This window comes from Schistocerca gregaria, chromosome 1, assembly GCF_023897955.1.
Source record: "Schistocerca gregaria isolate iqSchGreg1 chromosome 1, iqSchGreg1.2, whole genome shotgun sequence".
NCBI lineage: Eukaryota > Metazoa > Arthropoda > Insecta > Orthoptera > Acrididae > Schistocerca > Schistocerca gregaria.
In genome coordinates, this window is record NC_064920.1 from 172,092,836 (window position 1) to 172,119,415 (window position 26,580).

Here is a 26,580-nt window from a genome sequence, read left to right on the forward strand (position 1 = left end):
TTAAGAGGCAATGAAAAATGAGAATTTTGATTATTTTTTTACAGATGTATTAGAAATGATCTCTCTTAAATGAAGTCGATTGTAGACCACATCAACAACAAGCTTACATAAAGAAGTTTTTGTGATAACTGATAAAGAGAATAATCCATGGTTTAAAGGAAAAGACATAGCTCGAATTTTAGAATATAAAGTCCTGGAGATGCAATTTATGATTACATTATCAAAAAGACACAAAAATATATACTGAATTAGGCATCAGTCAGTCACCGCCACCTTGTAATTGTATGCTACTAAACACTGTTTTTATGAATGAATCAGCTCTATATAAACTTATATTTAGATCTAAAATACCTGCAGATAAAGAACATTCAAATTGGGTTATTAAACATGTTTTACCTACAATGAGGAAACATGGCGAATATAAACTACAGTCAACAATTGAAAATTACATGAACAAACTGAAGATCTACAAATTGATAAGGAAATGGCTACTTGTGTTCTAAATAAAAGAAGAGAAGACGTTCAAAACTTAAGACGACAAATTAATCAGGAAGATGAATTAATATTAGAAATATGACCACATGTAGTTGCACCAACTCAAGATACTAATTTGAGACATACGTTTGTCTTTCTAAAACTACTTGACAATCATTCTGGCCACAAGTATTATGTCATTCCTACATGAAATTGTAGACAGACATCCAAATTGTGAAGAAAGTTTGAGACTTGACTACAATCCTAACTCAATTAGTTTTTATCAAAGAATGACAGAAAATTTTAGGGTTGTCTGTCGTCTCAACTATTTCAATACTTTGAATAATTATGCTAAAGAACAATTGATTAATGATATAATTACGCTTAATCAGACTGAATTGATTAAATTTTTGGTAGCAGTGAAATGACCCCACCAAAATATTTTCCAAGTTCATCTTTTGCAGCAGTCGGATTTTTCGTCCACTTACGCAGTCTAAGACAGCTTGAGCGGTCACTGAATTGATATAAATTCTTGACTCTGAATGGGTCTTACTAAAGAAGACACACTCTGAATACTATTGGAGACAGAAAGGCTGCTTCAGCTGCTTCTGGTTTGCCAGTCACCAGTTTTAGACTGCGTCATAAGAATCTAATTATTGCTGTGAAAATATTTCTAGACCTCTCCCCAATACAGGTCTACGTTATAATGAAAAAGAACAATTTTATCCGGAAGAATATCGTTGATCTTAAGAGGCAACGAAAATTCGCCTCTATACAACTTATTTCTAAAATTTTAAATATTCTTTTTGACTGTTAAAAATTATTTGTAGTAAATGTACTCGACTGTACACCCCATCAACAACAAGCTTACATGCAACCATAAGCAAGTGTTCATGATTGCTGATGAGAAGAATAATCCTTTATTTTATGCAAATCAAGTTGCTGATCTTCTAGGATATGGATGACCTAGGAATGCAATTAAAAATCATGTTACGTTATGTTAACCGGGCACCAAGAAACGACAGAGAGGCTCCGTCCCTGCCGCAGCCGCATTGGTCCGCAGCCACACAACGAGTACTGCAGTCCACTTCTCCCCTCTGCCGCCCCACACCGAACTCAGGGATATTGTGCGGTTCAGCCCCTGTTGGACCCACAGGAAACCTCTCGTACCAGACGAGTGTAACCCCTATGTTTGAGTGGTAGAGTAATGGTGGTGTACACATATGTGGAGAACTTGTTTGCACAGCAATCGCCGACATAGTGTAGCTGAGGTGGAATAAGGGGAACCAACCTGCATTTTTCTACGCAGAAGAAAAACCACCTAAAAACCATCCACAGACTGGCCAGCTCACCTGACCTCAACACAAATTCTCCGGGCAGATTCGTGCTGGGGACCAGCGCTTCTTCCCGCTCAAGAGCCATGTGTTAGACCACATGGCCAACCAGATGGGCCAAAGATCACGTTAAACAAAAATACTGTAAATATTTGGAAAAATTAGATAGCACTGAAATGATGCTACCTAAATATATACAAAATTCAACGAAATATATCAATGAACCTGGCGTATATTCTTTAGGTATGAAATCCAGGATGCCTTTTGCAGGAGAATTTCAAGATTGGGTTTATGAAGAACTTTTACCTTCAGTTTGAAAACAGAGAATGTATTATTAAAGGAAATAAAAGAGATGTACAAAGGTCACATAAATCAATTAAAAGAACTAGATAATACTGAGGATAACTATATAAAAATCAGATGAAATACATGATAGAAGTGAAGAAATTTTAAGTGAAAGAAATGAACCAATAAATACATTATTACCCAAGATCGACAACCTAACTCTGAAGACTGAATTATAATCCTAATTCAGTCAATTTGTACCAAAGGATGAAAGAAACTTTTTTTGGTACAACTACTTTAATATTTTGAACAAGTATACTCAAAAATATTTGGTTAACGATACAATGAATCTTCATCAGACTCACACTCTAAGACTGGCGACTGGCAAAGCAGCAGCAGCTGAATTGATGTAATTTTGTATATGTATATATATTGATAAACCTGAAGTTGGACTACCAAAAATTACCTTTTCAGCAGTCGGATTTTTCATCTGTTGAATTAATATAAGTAATTGACCCCAAATAGGTCTTAATAAAGTAGATGCAGTCTGAAGACTTCTTTTCAGCAACCAGTATTAGACTTTGTCAGAGGAATCTAATTATTCCTGTGAAGATTTTAATGAAATTAATTTTTCTTTATTTACCACACTGTTGTGTGAATTATCAAATCACAACCAGTTAACATGAACTTTATCTCTTTTTTCCAATACTTTTTCAATGAGATACACATCTGGATATTTTGTCTTCTGTAGTTCAAAATCATAACAATTCCCTTTTACTTCTTCTGTGTCTATGGCTTTTAATTTGTGACTGGGTTGTAATGAATAACAGATTCAATTTCAAAAATTTCTGTTGACCAGTTGGCAGTATATCCTTTTTCAAAATGTTCTTTAATTTTAGTGATCCTGACATTATCACCTATTTTAAATTTGGGTTTATCATTAGGCACAACGCAGCCCATTTTTAAATTTTGTTCAATATCTTCTATTGGTTTCATTTTTATTGTTGAATGTTTTGTGTTATTGTATTTATCAACTAGACTTTTAAGTAAGTCAACTCATTTGTAATTTTCTAGAAGAGCAAATTTCCTCCACATCTTCTCTAACAGTGTTCTGTCAAATCTTTCAACAATGGATATTTTTGATTCTTTAAAAAATTAATAGTGATTAACGTTGTATTTTTCATCAGTTCTTTAAAGTCTTTATTATAGTATTCTTTTCGATTATCTGTTTGGCGCTTTCTTGGCATTCTGGCGCTGAATATCGTTTCGAAAGAATAATCTACATTTATACCTGTTTTGTCCATAACGGGAACAGCCTTAAGAAATTTCGAAAAGACGTCGATAATAGTTAATAAATATTTGAATGCTTAGTCTTTCATTGACTCATAAACCATTCCAAAAATGGAAGAGATCATTTGAAATAGATAGAGGCAAAGTGTTTTCGAAAGTTGACATTTATTACATCTGCCTCCAAATTCCTTTAGATGGAGCCTCCACAGAAGTGTTGGTGATAAAAATAAACGTTTGACCTCTTCCAATACAATCGCCGTCCCTGTGGCATTGCAGTTTCACGGGCAATATTTCAACGATACCTTGCACACTTACTGCTAGAGGGTCTGGGAACTGCTAAATGTCTGGACGATATATCAGTGCCTTTTGTATGTCAATCCTTAAGACTGGAGGTCGCTTCAGTGCTCTATCCTCAGGGCTTAGCTGCTTCTGATAGGTTAGCACCATCCATATACATGGTGTATCAGTGGCTAACTGAACTGATTTGTGCAGACTACCTGTAAATGTGAAGCTCCTCCTCAACAGACTGCAGAAAACCAGTCACTTGACAGATGATGTTTGCAGAGATAACATAACGGTTACAGCTAGTCTGCATAAAGACATAATGATGGAGAGACAACATCACAGCTGCAGGCAGTCTGTGTAAACCAGTTACACTGGTCACAAACTGATGAAGATGACCCCTTCAGCATCAGCTAATGCCTGAAGATGGTGCATTGAAATGCCAAAACTGGTAACCATACAATAATTGACATCATAAGGATATCTGTAGGTGTATCATTTTCTTACAATATTACTGGGTGCTGCATCTGTGGACGACCTGACACGTAACCTTGATATCTTTTTCTCAGTATCTAATAGTGGAGGGCTCCACAGTAACAAAGACACATGTGATCTTTTTGTGTGACACGTGGAATGTCTTGGACATGTGCTCATTACTTCAGGCATTTGTCCTATACTGCAAGACAAGGAAGTGGTCCAAATATTGGCAGGCCCTCAGGATAAATCCCAATTGAAGTCTCTGCTTGGGCACCTGAATTATTACCAGTATTTGATCCCACTTTTGGCTACCATTGCTGAGTCTTTACATCACATATATCACAAGAATATTCAATGGCAGTGGTCCCCACAATGTGACAGGGCATTCCATGGTCTGAAACAATCTCTCCTCCAGGTCATTTGCTTAATGACATATGATTCATCCCTACTTCCTACACTGCTCACAGATGCAGTGAAGTAGGGGCAGTCCTTTCCCACGTGGTCAATGGTGTGAAATGTCTGATTACTTTTATGTCAGATAGTCTCAATGGAGTATAACACAGTTATAGTCAGATCAAAAAGAGTGTTTTAGCTATCATCTTTGGCATAAAGAAATTTCATGACTAAGTCTATGACTGGCCATTCACTCTCCTTAGGGATCATAATACTCTAACACCTCTCCTCAACTCATAGGCACTAGTTCCCACAAAGATGGCACACTGCCTGCAGTGCTTTTCTTTCTTTCATTCTAGTTACTCTCACAGGAGCAAACTTCAGCCCACCACACAGCATGTTAATGGAGACCTAAATTCCAGGTTATCGGTGGGGCAAGATACAACGTTTTCCAGTCATCTTGAAGTGTGCTTTCACCTGGACTCTAACGCAGAAACCTCACAGCTTTCCCTCAATGAGGACCTCATGCGATGGCAATATCCACAAGCCCACCACTGTCACGTATTGCGGCACGTCCAGTGGGGCTGACCAAACGTAAATGCAGCCTTGGTACACACAGATCTACTGGTATTCTGAACACGTTGATAGGGCTCTGTTCATGGGATGGCATTGTTCTCGTGCTGGGGAACAATGGTCGCACTTAGGTGGTCATTCTTGCGGAGCACCACACCTGTGGCCTCCAGTTGTAGCACTAGGACTTCTCGGAGTCATCCTCTCAAAACAACTGGTCAGACAACATGTCTACTGGTGGGTCATGTATGCCGCCATCACAGACGAGGCTCCAGCCTTCCCTAGTTGCCAATGCAAGCAGCCACCCGAATACGCCAATGTCTTCGTAAGCCAAAACATTTGCCCCTGGTCCCATCTCCCTCTCGACTTTGCTAGACTCTTCCTCAGCTTCTCACAGCTTATGCTGCCACGAGGTTTTATTTTGTCTCCTATATGACTTTGATACTCAGAGCTTTAAGGCTCTGACACAGAATTTTACCCTGGAAGGACTCCCAGAAACCGGATCTCTTGTTAAAAAAACATGACTGGCATGGTAACCACTGATGGGCCATGATAGGTTTATTCGAAAACATCGGGTGGAACTGCTATTTTTCGGAAGGCTTTCAGCAAAAGTGAGTAGTGGGGGCTTTCTTCGCGACGGTCATGGAGTACAGTCACTAGAGCTGTTTCCTTTATGCGCAGAGAGCAGTTAGTAGTAAAGGCGTCCAGACACCCAGGCGAAACTTCATATTTTCGCAGACGTGAGACAATTATTGGTGGATGTGGGGTCATCTCCCGCAGTACAACACTTCAGCAGCGCCTGCACGCACACGACAGCGTCTTGTCTTTCTCCGGCTATATCTGTGATGTTGCTCAGCTTCGGCAATTTCAGAAGCCTGTCAATTGTTTTCATGACCATCTTTTTTCATACTAGCCTTGTACTCGAAATAGTCACTCCCAGTGTCCATCCCATGCCTAATTATATCTTGACAAGAGATACCAATCAGTGGAACGATACAGCACAGTGTGCTTGCCTAGATTGTCATCGTTCATCTCATAGTAGCCAGTCTCATTTACAAGTGAATTCCTGTTATGTTCCCCAAGTCTATTGCCATCCAATCTGAGTTCGTGTTAATCAAATGTTACATAATTGAAGTTTCTTTTTTTTGTTCTCTCTTGGCCTTGATATTAGTTAATAAATCTCCTCGTGAACCAAAGGTATTTGTTATTAATTTTTCAATGACACCTATTCTCATTCCCTACGATTTCATTTATTTTCTTGTGGGTTTGAAGTGATTAAATTAGTTTTATGTCTAGTTAGATAATTCAGGGGTGATGCACACAGGGGCCACTGTTTAATGTCAGATTTCCTTGTGCTGTTGGTAAATGAGGCACCTTTTGGATGTGGTGGCTGCGAGTTTTTAGTCGTTTGGCAGACGGAGAACTGCCGCAGCATCACCAGATGACATACCTCGCTGCACGTGCAGCAGTGAGCCCTTTGGTATGTCACAAGAGATCACCCCAAAGGGTTTCAAGTACTTCTGTCAGAGTGAGTTCGGGCTTACGTGCAGGCCTTCTGCACGTGGGGCTCGATTTTCAAGTCTCGCGTCTCGTGGTTGGCATAAGATTTATTATTTTATTTATTGGTATACAGTGAGTGCTGACTCACTGCAAAATACAGTATAACAAAGACGTACCGTATGGCGTTAGAAGTAAAGTAAGCTTCTGAAGTATGCTGCTATCTGTAAATAACCTACATTTTCTGTACTGAATAAAGTCTTTAAGAAAAAAAGAAGGGATGAAAGATAAGAAACACAAATTACAAAGAGCTTTAGCTTGGTTACAGCGAGAACAAACGTTTTGTAACTTCTACGTTTACAGCAGGTAACTTTAACTAAGTGTGTTCGAAATTTTCATCGCTTGTTTGGATGCAAGTTTTACATTGCTCAATCTTCCCTTCACACACACGCTCGAAAATACCCTCCGTCATCTGGTAACGTACATGTTTTACATCTGTAATCCACTTTTGGGTTCTTTGCCGACATTTGCGGCCCTATGTGTCTTACTGTAAATCACTTGTCGCAGGATCATCTGCGCCGCTTCGGGGTTTTTTAAACGTTAGTAAGACTCTTGAGCTGTATGAAGCTAGAAGCCTAAAGTGAATGACATTTCACTCTGCGTGCACATGAGCAATTTTAAGATCCCGTCTAAAGCCTTCACACTGCCAACGATTGTGGGTGGTAATTTCTTGTTTGCATTAATGCTAATATAAACTGTTTACTTTTCTAGGGTGCCTCATTCACTCATGAAAGCACTACTAGCCCTTATGGCCAGATCTAATCAATTAATTTGAAATCCAATCGCAAATTCAGACAAAAGGGGAAATTTCAAACCCAGTGACCGCAGTCACGGTCAGTTGATTCGAAAAACGTGAAACACGCATTTACCCTGTTAAATTAATTTTTTTGGACATTGTAGACCCAAGGAGAAGTTGCAAAAGTATAGGACGATGAGATGTCGAAGTCAGAATAGATTTGTGATTCCCATAAAGCACATAATTAAGACAGTTTCAAGACAACAGAGACTGTTAAAAGATGACAAAAGCTTTTCTTCTCAAATTTGCGCCATGGTTACGCTGATACAGAAGGACACAGGTTTACTCTCTTCCCTTTTGTTGGCATCACAATCTAATAAACAGTCTCAGAGCTGAGATAACGCTCCGTCCTCCAACCACCACAAGGAGGCAGCGGCAGAAGTCAGAGCAGTCCAGTCTCCCCGTGAGGTTTGCTGCACAGACTGTGTTTCAGAGGTGCCGGCCATCCTGACAGGTATCAGAGCTGGCGGAGATGCGATCACCAGCCCACCGTCAGGCAGTCTCTTGGCACGTCCGCTCCTTGTTGACGATCGCGAAGTCCGGAGCGGAGATCTGCCGCCGTCTTAACCTACAGGATATTATGAACTGCATCACCTTGGAGTCAACTTTGCTCACCTTAACTGCGGTATCTATTTGGTCGCACCGTGAGAACATGTACTTCATAACCGCAGGCACCGTGACAATATACACCTTTTGAAGTCTGCGCTTCGACCCGAAAATAAACAGCACTCAGTGGCGATTTAGGCAATCTCTCCACGCGTGTCGTTCTTTGCAGCGACTTTCGGTTACTTTCACAGGCGACCAGTTTTACACTGAGACACACACAGGGAGACAACAGGCAATGATCTCTGTCTCTACAGGATGTAAACCATCTGTCCTACACAGAAGTCCACATTATATTTTTCAGTGAGCTAATTATTAGAGTTTCATTTTCCTAAGACACTTAATTTCAACTGTAGAATGATTTTCTTTTTTTTCAAAAATAGTCTGTCCCACTTATTTTACTGTTTAGCCTAGTCAGAGCTGATTACTCACTTTCATTAGTATTGATGTTGATGGGAGCCTACACCGTAACCTGCATGGGTTTTAATTCTCTGTAATTCAGCGAGAGGCTTGCCTTGAATTTAACTATTTTCGATGTGATTTATAGTGTGAAGGTAGAATTGAGCATTGTACATACCGTTATAGATCTCACAATGGTTCGCATCGGTTCGAAACCGTGTGTGCTCACTTTTTTCTTGAGATATTAGTGTCTTCTGACTGGTTTGATGCGGCCACCACGAATTCATCTCCTTTGCCACCTTCTTCGTCTCAGACTAGCACTTGCAACTTACTTCCTCTATTATTTGTAGGATCTATTAAAATCTCTGTCTTTTGCCCACCACAGCTGCCTCCAGTACCGTGGAAATCATTCCCTCATGTCTTAGATGTCCTATCATCCTGACCCTTCTCCTTGTCAGCCTTTTCCACATATTCCTTTCCTTTCCGATTTCGCGCAATAGGTCTTCATTCCTTAACTTATCAGTCGCCCTAATTTTCTATATTCGTCTTTAGCACCACATCTCAAATGCTTCGAATCTCTTCTGATTCGGTTTTTCTACGGTCCATGTTTCACTACCATACAATGCTGTGCTCCAAACATATATTCTCAGAAATTTCTTGATCCAATTAACTCCTATGCCTGATACTAGTAGCCTTCTCTTGGAGAGGAATGCTTTTTTTCCAGAGCTAGTCGCCTTTGATGTCCTCCTCGCTCCGTCCGAGACTGGTCATTTTGCTGCCTACGTAGCAGGTTCCTTAACTTCACATACTTCGTGTCCTTCAATCTTGATGCTAAGTTTCTCACTTTTCTCATTACTTTCGTCTTTCTTCAGTTTTTCTCAATCCGTATTCTGTATTCATTAAATTGTTCATTCCATTCAACAGCTCATTTAATTCTTCTCCACTTTCACTCAGTATAGCAATGTCATCAGAGAACCATGTCATTGATACACCTTCACCTTAAATTTTAATTCCACTCCTCAACCTTTCTTTTATTTCCATCATTGCTTCTTCGATGTACAGATTGAACAGTAGAGGCGAGAGGCTGCATCCCTGTTTTACACCCCGTTTAATCTGAGCACTTTGTTCTTGGCCACCAACTTTTATTATTCCATCTTGGCGCTTGTACATATTGTATATTACCCGTCTCCCCCTGTAGCATACCTGTATCTTTATTAGAATTTCGAACATCTTGCACTATTTTACATGGTCGAACACATTTTCCAGGTCGACGAATCCTACGAACGTGTCTTGATTTTTCTTTATTCTTGCCTCCATTATCGGCGGCAACGTCAGAATTACCTCTCTTGTGCCCTTACCTTTCCTGAACCAAACTGATGGTCTTCTAATACATCCTTAATTTCTTTTCCATTTTTCTGTATTTATACTAGTCACCTATTTGACTGCATGAGCTGTTAAGCTGAATGTGCGATAATTGTCATATTTGTCAGGTCTTGCAGTCTAAGGGATTTTGTGGATGACATTTTTCCGAAAGTCAGATTGTATGTCGCCAGACTCATACATTCTACACACCAAAGTGAACAGTCATTTTGTTGCCAGTTCACACAATGATTTTAGAAATTCTGATAGACTTTTATCTATCCTTTCTGCCTTATTAAGTCCTTCAAAGCTCTTGTACACTCTGATTCTAATACCTAAGCCCCTATCTCTTCGGTATCGACTCTTGTTCTTTCTTCTATGACGTCAGACAAATCTTTCCACTCATAATGGCATTCAATACACTCTTTCCACCTATCTGCTCTCTCCTCTGCATTAAACAGTGGAATTCCTGTTGCACTCATAAAATTCTGACCATTGCTTTTCATTTCACCTAAGGTGTTTTTGACTTTGCTATATGCTGAGTTAGTCTTCTCGACAATGACTTTTTCGATTTCTTCACATTTGTCAAGCAGCCGTTTCATCTTAGCTTCCCTGCACTTCCTGTTGATTTGATTCCTCAGTGACTTATTTCTTTTATTCCTGAATTCCCCTGAACATTTTTTGTACTTCCTTTTTTCATCGATGTGCTGGAGTATTTCTTCTGTTACCCACGGTTTCTTCGCAGTTACCTTCTTTGTACCTATATTTTTCTTTCCAACTTCTGTGACTGCCCTTTTTATGGATGTCCATTCCTCTGCAACTCTACTGCCTATTGAGCTATTCCTTCTTTCTGTATCTACAGCCTTAGGTAACTTAAAGTGAATATCTCGTCAGTCAGTAGTACTTCTGTATCTCACTTCCTTGCTTACTAATACTGCCTGACTGATTTCTTGAAATTTAGCCTACTCTTCATCACTACTACATCGTGATCTGAGTCTGTATCAGCCCGTGGATAAGTCTTAATATCCAGTATTTGATTTAGGAATTTCTGTCTGACCATGATGCAAACTAATTGAAGCTTCTCATATCAAGCTGCCTTTACTAAGTATATGTCTTCCTCTTGTGATTCTTGAACAGAGTATTCATACATATATAATAAAAGGTGTCATGAAGTTGATAACTAATATGTTAGAGGTGGTGCTAACGATATGTGCCATGGGAGTTGGGTTGTTTTGAGGGAAGAGACCAAACTGCGAGGACATCGGTCTCATCGGTTTAGGGAAGGACGGGGAAGGAAGTCGGTTGTGACCTTTCAAAGGAACCATCCCGGCATTTGCCTGGAGCGATTTAGGGAAATCACGGAAAACCTAAATCAGGATGGTCGGACACGGGATTGAATCGTCGTCCTCCCGAATGCGAGTCCCGTGTGTTAACCACTGCGCCACCTCGCTCGGTGCCATGGGAGTTGGATTTCACAAAACATAATGAACAGGGTTATGATGCACCTATAAAACGAAACAATAGCCCAGATTAATTCCTGTCTATTATGAATTTCCCTGCTGATATGCGTCTGAGTAAGACACTATTAAACGACGTATTTGATCGCAGTAAATGCAGAGAAATGAAAACTGGATATTATTGGTGCGGGACAGAAATAACGTAACAAATGGACGTCCCAGCAAAGACTGGATAATTTAAGTGAATGTGATATTTACTTAATTTACAAACGATTTATCGTCAGAGAAATTAAAGGTGGGCACACAGTGATTGCTTGAATTCACCAGAAGAATGAAAAAGTACAACAAGTAAATAGTCACTGATCGAATGAAAAATGAGACTTCAGTCACTCGAGAAATGCATGAAAGCCTCCCACCGTTCGGTAATTGTCATACCTTCCTTTCCGTGGCTGCCATTTCACACCATATTCTGCTCTCAGCTGAGTGGAATGTTAAGAGTACGATGATCCGCCTCAGGCTGCAGCATATGAGTTGCTAACTGCTATGTCTCCTCCGCATCTTCATGCACGGACCTCACTCTTGTGTCCCCCTGTGTCTCCAGTCGAATAGTTCTCTACCAGCAAAGAGTTCTCTCCCATCTCCCTACATAACGGCTCTGCATTATGCTGGTCGATGGTATTTTTGTCCCATCTAAGCCAAAGTTTTCACATCCAGGTACATATTTCTAAAACAGTTACGAAAATCACTGCCCCTCTTCGTGTAAGTTATCCATTTTAGGCATTACGCTAGTCTCCATGTCCGCATTTCTCGGAGATTGCCGTTATCGTCTTTTTTTTAAGTTTCACCCATGATTATCCGTCTCACAACTCTTTACACAAGAGGGTGTTCACTCCACCTAAAGCGGTGCTAGAAGTTGGCCCAGTGCCTTACAAAAGAATAAAATATTTTAACACAATGCAGCTCCATTGATTTTCACAATAGACAGACTTCTCCTTGCACAGCGTTCTCAGAAGGGGATATTTTGCGCAAAACAACGTTCTTTTGAAATGTGTTTGTTTGGATGGCACTGCTTGTACAAACTACCATTCTGCTCAAGCACTTTAGACGACTTCAGTGGAGCAGGCCTGGAGTCCATGTGGTACAGGGCGCATTAGGCCAAAAGCTGAGAGAATGCAACGCCCAGGTGCCCAGCTCGATCATTGCTTTGGTTGTGGCGTGAGCTTCCCACTAGCAGCTAGCATTGCTACCTCTGGATCACAGGATCCTGTGTTCGATTCTCGGCCGGATTGGGGATTTTCTCTGCCCAGGAACTGGGTGTTTGTGTTGTCCTCATCGTTTCATCATCATCATCATCATCATCATCATTAGTGACAGTGGCTAAACAGGACCGTGAAATACATTGGGCTGTGTAAAAATAGGAATTTTGCACAGGCGCTGATGAGTGCACTGTTGAGCGCTCCACAAACCAAACATCAATATCATCATCACCAGCAGACACTTCGCCCCACCCTACTCTCCTCCTCTTCTCCGAGAGGAACCTGACTGGACACCAAGTCATTGCTGTGTCCCTTACTCCAGACGAGGGCTCATCTCGGACCCAGCTGAACAATAGGAAATATCAGATGTCATACAGCCACAAGGAAAGAGAGGGAATTAATGTAAAAGTTGATGGATAATTTTGGTTACCATTGACTTTACTTATTACAAGAGTCAAGTATTTTAACAACTGGCTCGAATATAAGGCAAATAGTGACGTTAAATAAATTATGAACTGAACTTGAGACATGCCAGTCCAGCAGGGGACTGATGCTTATCAAATATTGTAAAGTATCATTTAGAACCCCCTGAGCCTTAAAAAAATACCACCCAGGATATGTTAACTTAATTTTCAGATTACAATGATGTGACAAGGAAGTCTATTCCATGTAAACACAGCCCACACCATCATGCACCCACCATCACCTTGCAAAGTGCCTGGTTTACAACTTGGGTACATGGCTTCATTAGGTCTGCACCACATTCGAACTATAACATCAGATCATAACACCTGAAATCAGTACTCTTGTGTCCAGGCTACGCTTTTCCAGTATTTGAGGGTCAGGCCGATATGGTCAAGAGGCCAGGAGAGATGCAGCAGGCGATGTTGTGCTGTTAGCAAAGGAACTCGCGTCCGTCGTCTGCTGCCATGGCTCCTTAACACCATATTTCTCCACACTGTCCTAACGCATACGTTCATCGTACGTCCCAAACTGATCGATGTCTGCGGTTATTTCACGCAGTGTTGCTAGTCTGTTAGCACTGACAACGGTACGCAAACGCCACTGCTGTCGGTCGTTAAGTGAGGGCAGTTGGAGGCTTCATTGTCCGTAGTGAGAGATAACGCCTGAGATTTCACGCTTGGGATCTCAGAATACTGAAATCCCTAACGATTTCCGAGATAGAGTGTCCCATGCCTCTAGCTGCAACTAGCATACTAGCGCCATCTGTACATGTGCATATCCGCTATCCCATGACTTGCGTCACCTCAGTGAAGAGTACAGCTATGTATTGAAATTTATTTTTCGCCTGTTGTTGGCTTAAACTATACTCACATATATAACTTTTCAGATTTAGTTAAATTAGCTACCTTTACTTGGCTTAGAAATGTAATCATCTCCTTTCTAAACTCACTATGTATCATCATTTTCTTTGCATTTTCGATGTAATCAATACCTGTTCTTACACGTCTTAGCGTCGTTCATTTTTCACCTGACGGCTCAAGATGCTGAAAGCTGTTTCATGAGCAATTAAATAATGTATAGAACTTTAAGGACGTGATTCCTGTTTAGCAGTTTGAAAAATTAAGCTATTCAATGCCGAGTCAGTAAAGACAATCATAATTTAGTAATAAGCAAGTTATTATTTCCACAAACTGTGAACGAAGTGTGCTCCTTGAATCACAAGTGCATCAGAAATCAGCTCCTCACCTTTTGTATACTCAGCTTCGTTGACAGTGCATATCGTCATTATACAGGTCACTGCTTTACCGTCCTTCAGACCTTTTAAATATAGTTTGTACTTCCCGTAAGGAAGCAGGTCGAATCTTTTTAATCTGAATCCTCGTGGCATTAATCGATCAATGTAGTAGGTCCCCTGGAAACAGAAAAAATTCTGCAATTAGACGACACAGATTTTCTGATTCATTCAAAGTTTTGGGGCGTATTAAAACTCCATGCTCGAGTATTTAATGAGTAGCATAGAAATGTTACTGTCAAAGCAGAAAAAGGTGAATATGTTCCTCTTCTAAAGACTCCGATAGGAAAGTGCGGAACCAGGTGCTTCCCCCATCAAAAATGTTGGCATGAGAACGTATTTGAGCTCTTTTAACACAGAATATTATAATTCCTTTTACCCGGTTCCTCTTTATAAGTTTTCATACTCAGCATCTCCCCCTGACTGCTACTGACTTTTTTATGTCTCTCTCCTACAACCTTGTTTTCTCTTTTTAATTTTCAGTACATATCACTGCTACTGTCCCTCTCTCTCTTACACTGTCTCTTACACTGTGTCTTTCCCACTTCAATTGTTTCAACCACACCTCAGTAGCTAAAAAATTCTGGGGCTCCAACTTATTTCTCCCGTAAGCCCACGTGTTTAAAATTTCGGTCTAAAATGCTCTCTCAAATATACCAACGTGTTGCAGACCCCAAAGGCTCTGCACGATCTCCACTCATACGTGCTTTTCAGTTACTCTGATTCCTGTCTCTTTTGCTCCCATTGTTTCTAACTGTCTCTCTCTTTTTCTGCCAGTGTCTCTCACTGGCCATCAAAATCTCCTCTCTCTCTCTTTGACATGCACTCTTACAATGCTATTGTCTTTGACACTCTTTCTGTTTTACTGTCTCTTTCTCCCATCTACTATCACTGTCACCTCGCTCTCTCCAAGTTGCCCTATATTCTCCCTCTCCCGCCGTTATATAAACATAGTTGGCAGCCCTGCAATTACTCTAGAATACTTGTCATGTGTTCACTACGTTAGTTAAGACTACATTTTTGCCTAAGATCGGATATTACGTGCTTGTTTGAAGTGCATAAATACAGTAACTTTGATCCTCTAGATGTCGGTAATGGGTAATTATACCGAAAACAATATCGAAGGTCTCCGATAACGTCATCTTAAGAACATATCTGAAATGATTTTTAGACAAGTGTGCATCCCTACAACTGGTACTTTTCGTACCCAAAAATGATGGTTTCTTGGGGTTTTCTAAGGAACCACCAATGAACAAATTTTGCTTTTAGAAGCTGCCTAAAGTCAACTCTAGACTATACCTACAGCGATAGAACCATCCGATTTGCTGATTTTTCCTGGGGTGGACAAAATGCATAATTTTTTACTTTTTGACCCTGTATTGTATGATAGATACAGTATGCCCATTCTTCCAGTGGGTATAGAGATTCTCCCATAGGTCAAGAGCTATCCAAAACACCTGGATCATTGTCTGTAAGCTCAACAGAACCAGAGGTAGGACTCATGAAGTAGTGAGACAATGGCGGTATCGCCTCACACCACATAACTGCAAAATATATTCCAGATGGCTGATCCATGATGGTGGCCATAGATGTGTCAATGTCACACTGACATAATGGCGGGAAGTTCGAGTTTTGGTGGGAAAATAAGTCAATTGGGCTACCTCGACTAACATAATTCCACTTCCCCTCCCCCCCTCTCACCTCTCCTCCCAACCCCTCCCCCCACTACCACATCCCACTGTTCCCCACATCTAATGAAAACGGAAATTGTCAGGAAAATTATGCAGTCTGTAGAGGGCTGCTGGATAGGATAGACTTAAGTCTTTAGTTTGTATGCATTGTGTGCTAAGTACGGTAACTTTGAAACTCTAGATGTCAGTAATGGTTAATTATACCGAAAAGAGTATGGAAGGTCTCCGAGAATCTCATGTTAAGGACTCACGGCGAAAATCTCGATGATTTTTTTCCAAGTGGCCATCTTTAAGCTGGTACTTTTCGTACCCAAAAATCATGGTTTTTTGGGGTTTTCTCAGGAACCACCAATGAACAAATGGTGCTTTTAGAAGCTGCCTAAAGTCATCTCTGTTCCAGACCTAAAACGAAAGAACCATCCAATTTCCTCATTTTTCCTGGGCTTAACAAAATGCGTAATATGTACATTATGTATTGTTCTGTTTATTTAAACAATTTGAGTTGTCACAAACAGTAGCCCCATCCAGTCCATTCATCTTGAGGTCTGCAGTCTAACTGACTTAGTTCACAACAACACCAGAGTGAGCTATCGGCCGTACCCCCTCCCCTCCCGTAACGTAATCCAAGATGGCAGCCGGGGGAAAAATGGTGGAAAATTCGTTCAGTCTGTGCCTAAGATATAGTCGTTTACTGAGTGCTACATATTCAATGGATGAGATGTCTGTGCTGGAGGAGAAGGAGTTAAATAGGCATACCAGTTGCGATTATGCAGCTTAGGACTGTGTCCATAGCCACCTACACGATATTTGGAAAGCAATGATATTCGGTGAATGTATTAGTAAGATGAACCCTCTTCACCAAATAATGAACATGCAGCAGAATCGGGCTTTGTTATACTTTGCTGATAAATGCATATGCAGTAACTATAGATCATTCGATAAAAGTCCAGCTTGTCTTCCAAAGCGCAAGAGGCAAGACATTCACACAATCCAATGTACACAATCTCTGCCCCAGAGTCTCTGCGCCCCACTGGAAGAGGCCATGTGCTGGACTGCCAGAGCCGGCATGCGGTAACCGCAGGGCAGCCACGTGCTAAGCAGGAAATACCTCAGCCTTCTTTGTGGCGCACGGGTCACCCTTGACGATGAACACAAACTACCTCATGATTTATCACATCAGGTGGTCAAGCAATGTGAGGAACATTGTCACATTCATATCTTGAACAAGTCGCAGAAACTTAATACACCACTGCACGAAGAGTGACAGTTTATTTGCGATGTAATTACACATTTTATTTATTATTACACATTGTATTTATTATTCAACACCACCATCACACTTAACACGGACTGTGAAAAAAGACTTCGGCACACTTTTCAAACTATCCATGAGACACTTCACGAGATTCTGTAAGAAATACCAGCACCTTCCTTAGTCTTTGAGAACAAGCTGCTTCATAATTCCTAAATCCAACTGAATATTATCTAAATATACTTTTAAAAAGATTACTCCACAGTAAATTGCCTCAGTTTTGTTGCTTGCACCACCGCACTTGAACACAGACTTAAAAAATTGAGGAGCACACTTGTGAAACCTCCCAGAGACCCATCACATGCTTTTGTGGGAATAGATCTGGAAACCGATATCAGCTGCCATATCCGATTTTACAAGCCCAAACGACAATATCTGAAGGTCGAAATCAGTATCTCTGTAACTCTAAATATGACGCTCACGCCTTTTCGAGTTTTAGCTGTAAATGTGAAGGTGCTGCCAAAGAGAGAGAGAGAGAGAGAGAGAGATCTGAGACCTACAGCTGCTCTGATGTTCACAATTTTCCTGAAACGGTGTGAGCTCTTAGATAATATTTGCTGCTGGAATCAGGGAAGTTATCTTTCTTACTTCTCGAAGTACACACTGGTGTCTAAGCACAGACCAAGAAATCAGAACAAATATACATCTGTTAGTTCATGACATATTTCGGACCCCACAACACAACGTGGAAAGAAACCACATACGCGCAAGTGGAATTCGAAGCACTGTCCCACAAACACATTACTATTTCTGGCCCCAACCTGCTTGGTTGCTTGCTACCATGCTTTCTACACCAAAAACCATACTCTGGGATTTCAAGAACATTCATATTTTCACATGGGTTGCCAGTGTATCATACCATTTGCGCAACAATTCTTGATATCAGCCACAATATGCTACCCATCGCTTGGACAATACAATTCCGGAGATAAAGAGTGAAAATTGTTTCTTTATAAAACCGAAACTTTAGAGAAGTGCAGCGAGGTAGGACTTGCTACAAACCCCTGAGTAACTAGAAACTTATTTCGTCCGCAAAGATATTTACGTGAAATCTCGAAAAATCTGGTAGTCCTACTAGTATTTTTGCACGAATACCTATGTCAATAATATAAAAGATTCAAATCATCCTTCTACTTTACAGAGTCCACTAAAGTGATTTTTATGTCTAGACAACCAGCAAACGTCTCTTCCAGCTGCCTTTCATCTTTTAGATGCACACAGCACATATCACAATCTATGTTCTCCTAATCAAATAAAGACGGGAAATGTGTAAAATAACAGCACATGGAGTCAACTGGAGAATTTACGTGAGAGGGAGTAACTGCCCATCACAACCACACGCCCATTTTGAATCTCCTCAAATTTACACAGAAGACACTCCCAGCACACACAATCACGAAGGCTACCCAACATGTCCTGAAAACATGTACTGAAAATTAATTTGCTATTCATCCGCCTAGAGGGCGACATGGTTAGGACAGCTGCACGTTGGATCCGAGCCTGTCCAGTTTGGACAGGTCCCATTGTACACTGGAAATGTTGATAATACCAGCCAAAGGCTACCACCGCCACCCGCACTGGCACCATAGGCAGAATCGTCCTAGGAAACCACCCACATATCCATCACTGCAGTTACAATTAAATATTGCGACTGCAACCTCAATTTGGTGACATACAATAATGAGCAAAGTATTATTATTAGTATTAGTTATGTCATGTTCCGTAAGTCATTTTCCCGATTATTTATCGATATGATGTGGAACAAGTCAGATTACAAGATATACACTCCTGGAAATGGAAAAAAGAACACATTGATACCGGTGTGTCAGACCCACCATACTTGCTACGGACACTGCGAGAGGGCTGTACAAGCAATGATCACACGCACGGCACAGCGGACACACCAGGAACCGCGGTGTTGGCCGTCGAATGGCGCTAGCTACGCAGCATTTGTGCACCGCCGCCGTCAGTGTCAGCCAGTTTGCCGTGGCATACGGTGCTCCATCGCAGGCTTTAACACTGGTAGCATGCCGCGTTAGCGTGGACGTGAACCGTATGTGCAGCTGACGGACTTTGAGCGAGGGCGTATAGTGGGCATGCGGGAGGCCGGGTGGACGTACCGCCGAATTGCTCAACACGTGGGGCGTGAGGTCTCCACAGTACATCGATGTTGTCGCCAGTGATCTGCAGAAGGTGCACGTGCCCGTCGACCTGGGACCGGACCGCAGCGACGCACGGATGCACGCCAAGACCATAGGATCCTACGCAGTGCCGTAGGGGACCGCACCGCCACTTCCCAGCAAATTAGGGACACTGTTGCTCCTGGGGTATCGGCGAGGACCATTCGCAACCGTCTCCATGAAGCTGGGCTACGGTCCCGCACACCGTTAGGCCGTCTTCCGCTCACGCCCCAGTATCGTGCAGCCCGCCTCCAGTGGTGTCGCGACAGGCGTGAATGGAGGGACGAATGGAGACGCGTCGTCTTCAGCGATGAGAGTCGCTTCTGCCTTGGTGCCAATGATGGTCGTATACGTGTTTGGCGCCGTGCAGGTGAGCGCCACAATCAGGACTGCATACGACCGAGGCACACAGGGCCAACACCCGGCATCATGGTGTGGGGAGCGATCTCCTACACTGGCCGTACACCTCTGGTGATCGTCGAGGGGACACTGAATAGTGTACGGTACATCCAAACCGTCATCGAACCCATCGTTCTACCATTCCTAGACCGGCAAGGGAACTTGCTGTTCCAACAGGACAATGCACGTCCGCATGTATCCCGTGCCACCCAACGTGCTCTAGAAGGTGTAAGTCAACTACCCTGGCCAGCAAGATCTCCGGATTTGTCCCCCATTGAGCATGTTTGGGACTGGATCAAGCGTCATCTCACGCGGTCTGCACGTCCAGCACGAACGCTGGTCCAACTGAGGCGCCAGGTGGAAATGGCATGGTAACCCGTTCCACAGGACTACATCCAGCATCTCTACGATCGTCTCCATGGGAGAATAGCAGCCTGCATTGCTGCGTAAGGTGGATATACACTGTACTAGTGTCGACTTTGTGCATGCTCTGTTGCCTGTGTCTATGTGCCTGTGGTTCTGTCAGTGTGATCATGTGATGTATCTGACCCCAGGAATGTGTCAATAAAGTTTCCCCTTCCTGGGACAATGAATTCACGGTGTTCTTATTTCAATTTCCAGTAGTGTATATACACACACACGAATAGTGCTAATATTAATATTACTGAAATTTTTAGTTCTACACATGCAACTACGTTTAGAGGTGCATTTTTTTACCATTTCTGAAACAGGAACTCGTCCATAGAGTAGAAGGAGTCGTCCAGAAGAAATGATTTTAAGCTAGATTTAAAACTTGAACTCCTACCTGCCAGACACTTTATGTTGCTGGGCAAATTATCAGAGATTTTTGTTGCTGAATAATGTACTCCTTTCTGAGTAACTGACAGCTTCAATAACGGATAGGAAACGTCATTTTTCCCTCTATTGTTGTACATATGAACATTGTTGTTCTTCGCGAATTGAGATGGATTATTTGTAACGAATTTCATTAGCCAATGAATGTACTCTGATGGTGCAGTTGAAATACCTAACTCCTTGAAAAGGTGCCTACATGACGTCCTTGGCTGAACACCACTAATTACTCTCACTGCTCTCTTTCGTGCAATCAATGCTTTACGTCTACGTGGTGAGTTACCCCAGAAAACTATTCCATAAGGCATTATTGAGTAGAAATATGGAAAGTACGTTAGGAGGCTGATCTGTTTATTACCAACACTAGCAATTATACGAAGAGTGAAAGAAGTTGAACTTACCTGTTTGAGAATCTCAGTAATATGCTTGAACACCCAAAAAATCGGAGAAATATCTACCCCGTTGACTGAGCCCAGTTCATATGCTACATCAACTGTCCATATGACTATTCAGTAGTGTACAGAACTGGATACAGTGATTTTTTTTAAAGTTAAGGGAGAGTCCATTTTCAGAGAACCACTTAATAATTCTTTGAAAGACATCCTTAACAATATCTTCACCTGCTTTTTCTGGAATGGGGTTTATTATAACATTCGTATCATCTGCAAAAGTACTAGTTTTGCTTGCTGAACATTAAGTGGGAGATCATTCACATGAGTAAGGAACCCTGTTGGGCTCTCTTTGCGATAACTCCCCATTCACTAGAATTTACCACCCTTCCAACATTATCTGTGCTATTCAGCACTACTTTTTGCTTTCTGTTCATTAACTATGATTCAAACCAGCTTTGTGTATAGCCTTAAATTACATAAAACCTGAGTTTTTCTAAGAGTGTGACATAATCCACACAGTCAAATGCCTTGGAGAGATCACGAAAAATACCAAACGGCGTTAATTTGTTATTTAGGGCTTGTACTATTTGATGGGTAAATGTGTAGATAGCATTCTCAGTCGAGTAATCCTCCCGGAATCCAAACTGTTACATGCTAAGTATTTTTATTTAAATGTGAGACTACTCTTGAATAAATAACTTTTTCGAACATTTTAGAAAATAAAGTCAGCAATGAGATTGGTCTATAATTATTTAATTCACTCTTGTCCCCATTCTTATGAAGAGGTTTGACAATTGTGTATTTCAATCTGTCTGGAAAACTTCCCTGTGCCACCAATGCATTACACATATCGCTAAGGACTGCACTTATTAAATTAGAACAACACTTCAAAATTTTGTTTGAGACTCCATCAACACCGCATCAGCTCGTGCGTGTGTGTGCGTATGTGTGTGTGAGTGTGTTTTTCTGTGTTGGGGCTTATGGGCGCTCAACGTCGAAGCATCAGCGCCCTGACACACATGAAAAAGAACGAATGATGAGCTCTTGTTTTTCAGTATATTTATAATTCCCTTAATTTCAGTGGGAGGATGTTGGTGATATTTCGAAAGGCCTAAAGCCCTGGGGAATGACGTTAACACTTTTTTTTTTGCTTCTTCAACTGAACCATTTAACCCTATTTTTGCTGCTACACTCAGAAAGTGATTGTTAAAAATACTTACAACTTGTGAATTATCACTCACAACATTATCATTTAGCTTTTTTAGTATTCTATGCACTGTCATTCTGCTCCCTCTCCTGTTTGACAATAATCTTATTATCTGCATTACTAATTTTTCTCAGAACACGTAAGCTTCTTGTCTTCTTAATGGCCGGCCGGAGTGGCCGAGCGGTTCTAGGCGCTTCAGTCAGAATCCGCGCGACCACTACGGTCGCAGGTTCGAATCCTGCCTCGGGCATGGATCTGTGTGACGTCCTTAGTTTAGTTAGGTTTAAGTAGTTCTAAGTTCTAGGGGACTGATGACCTCAGATGTTAAGTCCCATAGTGCTCAGAACCATTTGAACCATTTCTTCTTAATGACTTTCCTTAAACTGTTACAGTATCTTTTGTAGTAAGTAAGTAACGTCGGATCCTAACTTATTCTTGCCTGTACATATATTTCTCTCTTCCTCTTACACGTTATCTTAATTCCCTTGGTAATCCATGGTTTACTTGATTTTGTATTTTTCGATAACGTTTCAGGAAAACAACTCTCAAATACTGAGACAAATTTACTGTGCAATAAATTGAATTTGGCATCAGCATCATTTTCTGTGTATACTTCATGCCATCTTCTAGGTTGCACATAAAGCTCTGTATCCTGTTCGCATTTAAAAGCTTCCCTGCCTTGTATGAAACTGCCTGATCCTCTAAGGTCCTATACGTGTTATTGCCATTTACTGTGAATCATGATCAGATAGCCCATTAACAACTGGGTACACATTAATTGTTTCTGCCTGGGCATTATGAAAATGCTATCGGTAAGTGACCTACTATCCTGCTACACACGAGTTGGGTTATTTACAAAAGATACTAGATTGAAACAACCAAACAAAGATTCTAGCTCATTTTTGCTATCATCACAAACCACTAACTGCTTCTTTTTGTTAGACAGGTAGCTCAATAATGCATCAAGATTAAGTGTCGAAAATATCCCCTCTTGACGGCAGCCGTTCTGGAAATATACATATCTATGTCCTCTTTATGACTGAACGTAATTTTCCATGGAAAACATTTCATCCCCTTACAGCTATCACAATTTTCCACGTCAAATCCATACCTTCTCTTACGACAGGACGTAGTGATTTTCTTTGCACATGTCGGACCACTGACCACAGCACACATAGTTTATAAGCCCGTGTATCACAGCGAGTCTCTCAGACATCCCCTACTAAATATAGCACTTCACCAACAACTGAATGCCCGTGACCACAAACAATACTAAGGAAATATCCGTGATGTATGGACATGCCTCATTTGTTTTTCTTATGAGTGGTACCAGTGTGTCTCATGAAGAGAGACATAATCGTCTTGTAAGTGACCAGCTATTAAGGGAACACTATCGTAACAACTATTGCAAACTTACTACTCTTTTTTTAGAATCTTGACTTTAATGAAAACGGCAATGTACTGTTAATCAGAACACAGGGATAAGTTGGGATCTAAATGACAATAGATTTATTCGTTCTTAGCATCACAAGACAAACAAATGATTAAGGAACCATCCCACAAACATTTTCATTTGACCAACGATTCACTAAGATGGGATCTATGGTGGACGGGGTCATCAGCTGGGGTTCGACACACGACACTAACCAGAACACAAATCGCTTTACGTGACTTCATACACGTGAAAAACTACACCACCATCAAGCATCTATACTATTGAAGAAAGAAAAATATGGTTCGAATGAACGGGGTGCGGAGAAACATATCTTGGAGCCCTACGAAGTAGCAGCGAATACTTTACGATCTTGCTGGTCAGGGCGGCACACGGCGATGCGGGCGGCCGCAATCTGTTGTTAATGGCGAGCGCCCGAAGAATGCAAGTATGCGGTCTTCCGTTCGGTTAATTCGAAACGCAGGCACTTTCCTATGGATTCCAATGTGCAGGTGGACGCGTTTACCGGTCTGCCGAACCAATTTGACTCCGTGCCATGAGGGTGCGTGAGAGAATAAGTCAAACGTTTACACGGCCGACTCGAGTACGCCCATGCATCACTCATGTGCGTGACGCTAGAAGCAGTACCTCTGAAGGTGACTGGTAGAGGCTCTAAGTGGCACACTAGCGAAGGACACAAGTCTCACTGTTTAGGTAGAGACCTGTAGTTCATTACTAGCGAAGTGCCAGTACAACAGTGTTCTTCCCTTTCTGTCTGCTTTCCTCCTCATCTCGGTGGCAAAAGCCTATTTACATCTTAGACTTCCCCCACTTTAGCACAAGCCAATCACGAGCTGGAGCATGGCATTCGAAGCATGGAGAGCGTACTTAGCTGTGCATACACATATTTGACCAGTCAGTGCAAATTTAATTGATAGAAAGTGAAAACAGATTCAGCTTCGCGGCCTCTTTCCCACTCGTTTACGCCATGGCCTTTGCTAACAAAACAAGCAGGATGGAGCCACATCCCTCCATAAAAAGCTTGTTATCTCCCCTGTTGCGTCCGTTTCGAAGTTTCCAAAAAACGGCCACAAACTTGCTAAAAGCCTCGTGAATTCACAAATACGTTTTGTAACAGAGTATGGGCGTCTGGGAGCCAGTGACCTGTCAAACGCAAAATCGCGAACGCTCACAGTTGCCTTGTGGACTTCCTGCCTATCAAGGGCCCATCCTCTGCTTTATTGCCAGTCGACAATGTGCGACTTCTCGACGCTAGTCAGTCTAGCTGGACGCCACTGCCAACCGACCAGCGCCAACCAACGTGTCTGCACCATAAGACCGCGGAACTCGGCCATCCAGATATGTTTCCACCCAGGTTCCAAAGAAAGAACGCGCTTTCCTTGGCCAACCATCGCCATGCTTTTACTGCAGTCGTTTAAATCGGCGCGCTATTCCTTTTAACGCAGGTAAAGCCTACTATTATTTATTCCATAGAGCATTCAAGCAGAAGCATTAACTACTGCCACCATTTCATCATGATGTAGGAAGTCAAATCACAGTAAACATCATGATCACAAAGAACATGAAGTGGTATAACACTGAATCAGAAGTGGGAGTGCCCTCCAGTCTCTCACTATGTTACTGTAGCCATGCATTAAAAGCTGTCTTGGTTGTAACGGCGCACTCTAGCATCGCTAACGGTATCCATGTTAAAAACCATATGAACTTTAAAAATCGAGATGTGATATTTCCTCAGAATGAAATGATTTTCCACGCAAACACTGTGACATTAAGTATAGACGGTGATCGCCTGGGTGTCTTCTAACAGACTGAAAGCTCAGGTAAACGTCGTTGACAGTGAAGGCTTGTAATACAATCACCGAGTTTAGAAAGTGATTCGGCTAAGGAACATGGTATTAAGCCAGTATTTGCAGCTCCCTCATGTTGCCACTAGGTATTTCTCACGCTAACAACCTATGGATTCTATCCTGATGTCAAGTTAGAGGTTCTGTGATATACTCACTAGGTTATAGGCGACGGGGAATAATGGTTGATTGAGAAGGATGACGTACAGTAGATGGTGTGCTTTGCGATGAATCATTTAAAAAAGTGCAACACCACATTGAGGTCATAAGAAATGTACAAAATCCTACGACCAATACACTGGGTCCTCAGATCTACAGTGATATGCTTTCTGGCAGAACTGGTGGTGTCTGCGACTTGGAATCAAGTGTCCCATTGGACAATATACCTGCATTGGATCCTGTGGAGAAGTCTTTTAATGCTTACAGCTACTAGTGGATTGTATTCATGGCAGTCTCAAATCTCAACACGAGTCACCGTTTTCGAACCTATCTGCTACAGTAAAACTCTAACTTGGGTTTAGACAGTCCCTATGCATCTTGTAGCGGTTCCATAGTCTCTGCCCCGCCCAACATGAGGCTTTGTCCATGAGATCGTTCCAATTTAAGCCAGAACTGAGCAGAAGTCAGTCAGTGCTGTATCTCAGGCCTGCTGCAGTCCGTGGAGAAAAAGAGTGAGCTGAGTTAATGCAACAGGACCTGCTTTTCGAGTCGGTGCAAATAGGAAAACGTTGTCATAGCTCTGCTTACTGTGTATTATATTGTAACACAGCAGGCACTTTCGCTAAGTCGTGGAGGAGGAAGAGGCTGGACTCCCTGGGGCAAGCCAAGAGGTGCAGCCATTCTACAAGCGCACAGCAGGAAGCCAGGCCGACGTCCTCGCCTCACTCAACGAGGGGCATGGTGCGAAGGGCCTGTCTGACAACAAGAAGCATGCACTGATGGACATCTGCATCCATTAGGAC

The 26,580-nt window shown here is 41.8% G+C and overlaps 1 protein-coding gene across 1 annotated transcript in view; it reads right to left on the bottom strand.

Moving 5' to 3' along the window:
* LOC126285045 (uncharacterized) overlaps positions 1–26,580 on the bottom strand; it is a 91,578-nt gene that overhangs the window by 7,852 nt on the left and 57,146 nt on the right. Inside the window, exon 4 of the mRNA XM_049984369.1 lies at positions 14,243–14,408. Coding sequence (XP_049840326.1) covers positions 14,243–14,408 — 166 coding nt within the window. The remainder of the gene's footprint in view (positions 1–14,242; positions 14,409–26,580) is intronic.